General features: G+C 46.4%; 1 protein-coding gene across 1 annotated transcript in view; it reads right to left on the bottom strand.

The window, feature by feature from the left end:
• Nucleotides 1-3,107: 3,107 nt before the first annotated feature.
• The window catches only part of hpse2 (heparanase 2), a 480,230-nt gene continuing 473,952 nt past the window's right edge, over nt 3,108-9,385 (bottom strand). Inside the window, exon 12 of the mRNA XM_063072085.1 lies at nt 3,108-5,785. Within this exon, the coding sequence (XP_062928155.1) occupies nt 5,620-5,785 (166 nt within the window). The 3' untranslated portion in view covers nt 3,108-5,619. The remainder of the gene's footprint in view (nt 5,786-9,385) is intronic.

Raw genomic sequence — 9,385 nt, 5'->3', positions numbered from 1 at the left:
GAATGGGGTTGAGAACAATAGTAAATCAGCAATGATAAAATGGTGGAGCAGACTCGATGGGCTGAATGGCCTACTTCTGCTCCTATGTCTTATAGTGTTATGATCTAATCAGGGGATGGTGGTGAGTGTTTGAGAGGTTAGGGGAATAAGTGGAGGAATGGGATTGATGACCTGGGCCAGCACAAACTCAGTGGGCCGAACTGTCTCACCCTCTACATCCTGAGAAATGTTGGGATTGGCAGGTGAAGGGCGGGAAACCATGACACAAAGGTTAGATAGAAAGAAGTCACCTCTGTCCCCCAGCGAGGTCAGCGCCAACCCAATCATATCTCCGTCCCGCTATGTTGCCTTGTACCCATAGCAACAAAGGCAAGGTAGTAGAGGGGCGAGGCTGCTATCGAGAAACCTTGCACTGATGGTTTCTAGGTTCAAATCCCACTGTGGAGCTGGTGTTTCAAGTAAGCAAGCATAGTCTGGAATGACAGGTTGGAGACAACACTCCCTGGAACTACAGGACTGCCTTAAAATCTGGCTCAGTAATAGCCTGGACTGTGGGAGTCTGTATATGAAAATCAAAGCATGCAGAAAACCTGACATCGAAAAATGCTGGAAGCTCTCAGCAGGCCAGGCAGCATCTATGGGGAAACAGTCAATATTCTGATCCAAGGTCCTTTTTCGGAACACTTCTTGTGAAGGGTCTAGGTCCTGAAATGTTAGCTCGGTTTCTCTTTACAGAGATGATGGAGGTTTCCAGCCTTGTCTGCTTTCAACTTAGCTGAGGGTTTGGAGTCACAAATAGATGACACCAGTTTTTTCTAACATTTATTCATTTACAGGACGTGGGCATCGTCAGCTAAGCCAGTACTCATTGCCCATCCCTAGTTGCCATTGGGAAGGTGGTGATGAGCTGCCTTCTTGAACCATTGCAGTCCCTGAGGTGTAGAGACACCCACAGTGCTGTTAAGGGGGGCAATTTCGTGTCTGATGGTTGATGATGATAGATAGTTGTACAAGGAACTGGTGAGGCTGCATTTGTGATATTGTGTTCAGTTCATTCACCCTTTTATAGGAAAGATGCTGTTAAGCTGGAAAGAAACTTACAAGAATGTTGCCAAGACGCAAGGGACTGAGTTATGGAGAGAGGTTGAGGTGGTTGGCTCTGTTTCCATTGGAACCTAGAAGAATGAAGGGTGATCTTGTACAGGTGTATAAAATCTTGAGGGGCATATGTAGGGTGAATGCACAGTCTTTTCCTCCAGGGCTGGGGAATCAAGAACCAGAGTGCTTAGGTTTAAAGAATGAGCCGCTGGCACAAGTGGTGCACGCAGACTCGATTTCAACATTTAAGAGAAGTTTGGATAGGTACATGGATGGTCAGGGTATGGACGGCTATGGTCCCATTGCAGGTCGATGGGAGTAGGCACTTTAAAAGGATCGGCATGGACTAGATGGGCCAAAGGGCCTGTTTCTGCACTGTACTTTTCTATGATTCTGAGAGGGGGTAGAAATTTAATAGAAGCCCACAGAGTAACTTTTTACAGCCAGAGGGTGGTTAGTATATGGAATGAGCTGCCAGAGGAAGTGGTTGAGACAGGTACATTGAAGTATTTTGAAGTCACTTGGACAGGCATGGGAAAGGTTTAGAGGTATTTCTGGGCCAAGTGGCTTGTTTCTGTGCTATATCACTCCATGACTATCTCACTCACTAAAGTTCGTCAAGAAACCAAACAGGTATTGAAAATAAGTTCACTGTTTCTGACACGGGCCTTTCTTAAAAAATACCGAGGTTTACAATGACTTGATAATAAAATTTTGAGTTCCAGAGTGACATTCAAACTGCTGTCTCCGCATCAGTAGTTTAAACCGTATATCCACGAGAGCTCATCAGTTTGGTATATGGCAATAATTACTCCAGATTCCAGACTCCAGACTCCAGAAGCACAACATTCATTCAAGTGCTTATTTTCCTTCCTGGATTTTGAGCTGACAGGATAACCAATATCTTACTGCTGGAAAACCACTAAAGTGGGATATTCCCTTTATTCCTGCATTGAAAATCCAGATCAGGGTAAATCCCATTCACTGTCCATCACTACTACTACTACGTCGACTCAGGCCTAGGAAATCCCATTCGTTGTCCACCACCAGGTGTAAAAAATGGGGTAAAAAGGAACTTCTGAGAGAGCCAAGTGGGAAGCAGGAAAGAATTAGAAACCAAAAGGGGAGACGCTGGGGGAAAAATACTCAGCAGGTCAGACGGCATCTGTGGAGAAAGAAACAGCCAGCGTTTCAGGTCTGGGACCCTGTATTGGATTGACAGGAAAATTCCAGTAATCCGGGACCCTCAGGACTAAGGTGGTGCTGGTCTGGCAGATCCTGTGGACTGTCAGGCTTCATTCTGATGAGTTTAATTTTGCTTAAAAGATAAAAGATTAGCTTTATTTGTCACGTACATTGAAACGTATAGTGAAATGCGTTGCTTGTGTCAAGTCAAAACAGTGAGGTTTGTGCAAGTGTTGCCACGCTTCCGGTTCTGGAGCCAGCGTGACATGCCTGCAAGTCATTTGACTCTAACCCGTGTGCCTTTGGAGCATAGAAGTAAAACTGAGCTCCTGGAGGAAACCCAGGCAGTCCCGGGGGAGAATGTACAAACTTCTTACAGACGGCAGTGGGAATTCTACCCCCAATGGTGATCACTGGCTAGCGCTGTAAAGCGATGCGTTAAAAATATCTTTTAAAACTATTTATTACAATAGTTCAATGAATTTTCCATCGAACCTGGTGAGCTTACAGGGAACAGGAAAATCAGCCCTGGTGAGTTTAAAGAGATTGGGAAATAGGACCCAGTGAATTTCAGCTTGAATCGATTTGTACATCTGAAATGCACCTCAGCACTGGCTGCAAACCTGTCCACGTTCCTAGCTCTACATTTGGCTTCCCTTCTCACCTTCAGTCTGGATCCCACTCACACTCAGATTTCAGACTGAGTCAGATCGATACCTTCACCCAAAACTCACCTGCCACTTGTCACCCACCACCCACCCTTCCCAATCCCCCTCCTACCTCCATTTATGATGAGATTAGTTTTACTTGTCACATGTATATTGAAACATACAGTGAAATGTGTCATTTGCGCCAGTCTGTGGATGTGCTGGGGACAGCCCTCAAGCATTGCCATGCTTGCAATGCCAACATATTGTGCCCACAGCTTACTAACCCTAACTGTATCACGTTGGGATGTGAAAGGAAACCCAAGAAAACCCATGTAGTCACAGGGAAATCGTGCAGACTTCTTACAGACAGCGCAGGCCAGGCAGCATCAGAAGAGGTACAGTCGACATTTTGGGCCGAGACCCATGTAGTCACAGGGAAATCATTCAGACTCCTTACAGACAGAAGCAGGAATTGAGCCACTCTTATTGGCATCGTAAAGCGTTATGCTAACCACTTTGCTACCATGCCCCACATCATCCTATCACCCCACCTCGGCCACCTACCATCTTCCAGACCCTGTCTCAAACCTCTCTCTCTTCTCTTTAGTACTGATTATTCCCCCTCTCCGTCCTCAGCCCTAATGTAGGGCATTGACTCAAAATACTGATCATTCTTTCCACCAGCAGACCCACATATGCTGCCTGAACTGCTGAATTCCTCCAGCAGATTGTTTGCTGGTCCAGATTCCAGCATCTGCGACTTCTTGTGCCTTTGGGATTGTTGATCAATTGGATATCAGATTATCAGAGTTCTTGAAAAAGGAGAGCTTTTACATCAGCTCAATGGAGCACATTTATCTCTTCCCGTACTGCATTAACTTGCAAGTCATTACAGGCAAATATAAACTATTGGACAGAGACACAAGAGAAGTTGGAATCTGGATACAGTAGAGCAGTGATTGGCGTAACACTGTTACAATTCCTGCCACTACCTGAAAGGGTACTTTCTCCCCGTGACCACATACATTTCCTCCAAGTGCTCTGGTTTCCTCCCACATTCCAAAGACATAGGGGCCAGTAGGTTAATTGGTCATGTGGATGTAATTGGGCTCGCTGGGTCAGAAGGCCTCTTACTGCGTTGTGTCTCTAAATAAATAAAGAAAAATTAAAAACTCAGTGGATCAGGCGACATGTGTGGAGGAAGAGGGATGGTTGACGACCCTGGATCTGGTCAAGCTACTGGATGGATGATTGGACAATGTGTGTGTGTGTTTAAGTCAATGATTTCAAATCTGTGCCATCAGCTGCCTCCATTTGCAAACGGGGTTTGCTGATAACAACGGGGCATCCACCCTCTGTATCTGAGCCAAGGGTAAGTGACCATCAGTTACGCCCCTGCCTGGGTCAGTCACCTTTTGCGCTAATGCTTCAACACTGGTCAGTGGGCAGGAGGGTTCTTCTTCCTCTCCTTATCACAGGATTGGATGGTACAAGCTTCAGGTAGCTCCCCTGTGAAACGACCTATTAGGCTTCTTCATTCGGGGACGTTAAGGGAGGATCAATAAATGCTGGTCAAACACCTGGACCCATGAAATCATCAGGATGGCTAATAGAAGCTGATCAGACACCTGCAGATTTATTCCGTTCACACGGACCGACCATTTGCATGCTTGGATGAGATTCCAGGCAAGTTTAGATTTGAGTTACCGGGACGATAACTAACTCTTCCTGTAGTTCAGTAAGATGTGGTGTGCTTATTCATAGAGGCCTCTCTGGGTCCAACAAAAGGTGTAACTGCTTGCCTTAAATGTTGTTCCTACATTCGAATGACCCCATTGGACATTAGTAATACAAAATTTTGTAAGTCCAGTTCATTAGCAAGACTGACGGCAAAGGAGCTGCGTAGACTTGGGTTATTGCATGGACCATGCCCTCATACTGTGGGTTCACCTGTTACAGCCACCCCGTAGAGGAGGCATTGGAAAAAGTGTTTGAGAAAACAGAAGTGCAGCAAGCACGCTGGAATCCATGCTGGGTTAAAGGCTAATCTGCTCTCTGATGTTCGCTCTCTGGAAGACAAGCTGACTACTATTTGTCTACAACTGACCCAGCACGAGATGAGGAACTGCTACGTGCTTTTTCTTACAGAAACGTGGCTCCAGGACAACTTCCCATGCACCATCAATCTTCAGGCCCTGCCACTCAGGGGCTTGTGCTAATATTATTTGTGATTGTCCGTACTGGATTGTAACTATATGTACTGTTATTTTCACCTTGGCCCCTTAGGAACAGTGTTTCATTTAGCTGTATACATGTGTATGGAGTAATGACAATAAACTTGAATTTGAACACTGAAGATGCTTGAGCCTCAGTGGAGATCTGTGGACTGAGGCATTGTCCAAATGATGCCATGTTGATAACGGTTCCTTCAATCTTGCAGCATCACTGAGAATGTTAGTGCTCTGGAGGACGTGAGCTGAACTCAACCAGCAGAACCAACTCCGAACGACAGGAGGAAGGCTGGGCAAAGGCTGTGGTGCCAGTCTTGAGAGGAATCCAAAGTCTTGGGTTCAGATGAGCTTCCGGGAGGGATGGAAACAGTCAGCTGCTGATTTTTTTTTGGTGTTGTTGGTTTTAACATCACTGCAGGACACAGAGGTAGGGTCTCAGTCTCCCAGCCACACGGCTACCGAAACTTGCAGGAGGGAGCGTTTGCATTCTTTACCACGTAGAATCCGATGGAGAGAGGTGGGATCACCACGATCCTCCCAGCTCGTAGAGTTCTTGGCCTTAAATCAGGAAGTGTCTCGTCGTCGACCGTCGACAACAGGCGACCATTGAGCTGTACCGATCTGGAATAAATAAAACCACTGTCAGGGATGCACATCACTTGTCTGACATTCAGAAAAGCTTCAAATGGCAATGTGAAACAGATTCTGAATAAAGCAAGTATTGGTTTATTACTGGCAAATGTACCAGGCTTGTCTTGCATACTGTTCATACACAGTGCATTAAGGTAGAACAAGGCAAAACAACACAGAGTGCAGAATAAAGTTTATCAGTTGCAGAAAAAGTGCAGTGCCAGCAGACGATTGAAGTACGAGGTCACAACACACGAGACTGTGAAATCTAGGGCCCATCTTATCATTCAAGAATCTAAAAACAACAGTATAGAAGGGGACCTTGGTATTTGAATTGGTGTATTATTGTTACACGTACCAAGCTAGAGTGAAAAGCTTCTCTTGCATATTGTTCACACAGATCAAGTTATTTCCCAGTGCATTGAGATAGACCAATGAAAAACAATAACAGAGTGCAGAGTAAGTTGTAAAAGTGATCGAAAAAGGTCCGTGCAGTTAAACGGTAAAGTGCACATCATGACATGGTGATTGTGAGTCCAAGAATCCATCTATTGCTCAAGAGATCCATTCAAGAGTCTGACAACAGTGGCTATCCTTGAGCCTGGTGGTACATGCTTTCAGGCTTTGGTATCTTATGCCTGATGGAAAAGAGAAGAAGAGAGAATGCTCGGGATGGGTGGGTCTTTGACCATGCTGGCTGCTCTCCTGAGACAGCGAGAAGTGCAGTCATAGTCCATGGAAGGGGACAGTGGTTTCCATGTTGTGCTGAGCTGCATAGGAGTTGTAATGACAACTTTAACAGAAAGGAAAACTTACATTTTAGATTTCAAGGCGTCAAAATGTCTTGAAATCTCTGCAGCCGGTGAAGAATGTTTGAACAGATGCAAGAAGCAGCAGATGCCAGAATCTGGAATAATAATCTGCTGGAGGAGCTCAGCAGGTCAAACAGTGCCAGTGGGGCAATTGGGGGGGGGCGCGAAATAAAGTATCGACATTTTAGATCAGGACTGCAAGTGGGGCAAGAAGATAGGCAGGATAAGGTGGGGAGAGGGTGGTACAGAGACCAACCCTGCATCTAATAACCACTCTATATCACCCTTTCCCCTCCCCTCCTTATACTATCTACTCCCTCCACTCTCAGACCTGAGGCAGAATCCCAACCCGAATGTTGCCAACCCCTTTTGCCTGCACCGACACTGCCCACGAGCCCCAGCAAGCTCTTCCAGAGCTGGTGGATTACACCACACAGCTGCTAATGAGCCGCAGAGGCAAAGGGCAGAGGACACATGGAACAGCACAGTACAGGCACTTTGGCCCACAAGGTGGTGCCAACATTTGAACGTACTCTAATATCAAGATAAAACTTCCCTCCCACACACCCTCTGTTTTTCTCATCCATGTGCCTATCTAAAGGTGTCCTAAATTTTCTAATGTATCTGCCTCTACTACCACCCCTGACCATGCACCCACCACTCTGTGTGTAAAAAACTTTCTCTGACATCACCCCTATACTTTCCTCCAGTTATGCCCTCTGGTGTTAAATAACACCGTCCTGGAGAAACAACTCTGTGGCTGTCCACTCTACCCTATGTCTCTTATCATCTTGTACACCTCTATCAGGTCACCTCTCATCTCTGTTCCAACCTTTGCTCAACCTTTCCTCTCAAATCCAGACACTATCCTGGTAAATCCCCCATGCACTGTCTCTGAAGCTTCCACATTTTCCTGTAACGGGGCGACTAGGACAGAACACTGAGATGGAGGAGGCTGGCGTGGCGAAGGTTAGGGAGAGAACAGTGGACTAACTTAAGGCAACCAGACCCAAGGCTTGCTCTCACAAGAATCAGCAGGTGTTGGAACCTGAAGCAGCAATCTATCGGTTAGAGGTTATAGGTTTAGGGCGAAAGGTGAAATGTTTTAGGGGAACCTGAAGGGGAACTTCTCCACCTAGAGGGTAGTGAGAGTATGGAACGACCTGCAGATGGAAGTGGTGGAGGCTGGTTCAGTTGTAACATTTGAGAGAAGTCTGGATAGATACATGGATGAGGGGGGTATGGAGGGCTATGGTCCAGGTGTAGGTTGATGGGGCTAGGCAGAACAGGTTGGCACAGACAGGATGGGCTGAAGGGCATGTTTCTGTACCGTAGTGCTCTATGACTCAATGAGGAGCTCAGCGGGTCGAGCAGCATTGGATCAGCTGATGCAGGGTTTGGATTTCAAGCTTTTCCCCCACAGATGCTGCTTGACCCACTGAGACCCTGTACCAGGTGGATTGTCGCTTTACTGTTGATATTCTTGAAGGATGAGGAGGACCTCAAGGTTCTGTGGAACTCATCGTCACGGATGGATGTGGAGGCCAATTTGTTGAGTGTGTTTAAAGCAGAGGTTGATAGGTTCTTGATTAGTCAGGGCATCAAAGGTTATGAACGGAGAGAAAGCAGGAGAACGGGATCGAGAAGGATAACAGTTCAGCCAGGATGGATTGGTGGAGCAGACTTGATGGTCCGTGTGGCCTAATTCTGCTCCTATGTCTTATGGTCTTATGGACGTCCTTGCGGTGAATGAAACCTGTGGTCAGAAACAATACCTTTGTCCACCTGTCAGACACTGGAACATAGAACAGTCACATCATGGAAAGAGGCAATTTGGTCTGTTCACTCACAACGAGAGCAGCACATCGCAGAAACCAGCCTGGCTTCCAAAGACTGCATCAGAAAAGCAACCAAACATAATCAAAGACTTCACCAACCCCAGACATCCTCTCTTCCCTCGGACAGAAGATACAAAAGCCTGAAATCTCATATCACCAGACTCAAGCACAGCTTCTACCCCACTGTTATAAGACTATTAAATGGTTCTCTAGTACAATAAATGGGACTTTTGGTCCTACAATCTACCTTGTTATAATCTTGCACTATTGCTTATCTACACTACACTTTCTCTGTAGCTTTTACACTTTGTCCAGTTTAATCACTAGAGTTTATACATCTTCCCGCTCTGTCTCCTGTACAAATGCTATTCCCTTTTCTCAGTTCCTGCATCTCTGCCTCATCTGTTTCCAGAATGAGGCTTTCCATTCCAGGACATCAGAGATGTCCTTCTTTGAAGAACGGAGTTTTCCTTCTTCCACCATTGATGCTGTCCTCACTTGCATCTCCTCCATTTCCCAAACATCCACATTCACCGCATCGGCCCACTGCCTTAACAGTTCCTCTTGTCTTTACCTACCCCTCCGTGGGCCTCTGCATCCAGCACATCATTCTCCACATTTACGCCACCTCCAAAGGAACCCTACCAGCAAGCACACCTCTATCTCCACACCACCCTCCATTTTCCACAGGGATCGCTCCCTCTGTGATTTCCTTGTCCATTCTTCCCACCCCACAAATCTCCCTCCTCACACCTATCCCTGCAAGCAGCCAAAGTGCCACACATACTAGTTCACCTCCTCCCTCACCTCCACTCAGGGCCCCAAACAGTCTTTCCAGGTGAGGCAACACTTCAACTGCGAATCTGCTGGGGTTGCCTATTCTATCCAGCGCTCTCAACGTGGCCTCCTTTACCTTGGTGAGACCCGCTGAAAATTTGAGG

Source organism: Mobula hypostoma, chromosome 19 (assembly GCF_963921235.1).
Source record: "Mobula hypostoma chromosome 19, sMobHyp1.1, whole genome shotgun sequence".
Taxonomy (NCBI): domain Eukaryota; kingdom Metazoa; phylum Chordata; class Chondrichthyes; order Myliobatiformes; family Myliobatidae; genus Mobula; species Mobula hypostoma.
The sequence above is the reverse complement of the archived record's forward strand: the minus strand, read 5'-3'. Positions and strand labels throughout refer to the sequence as shown.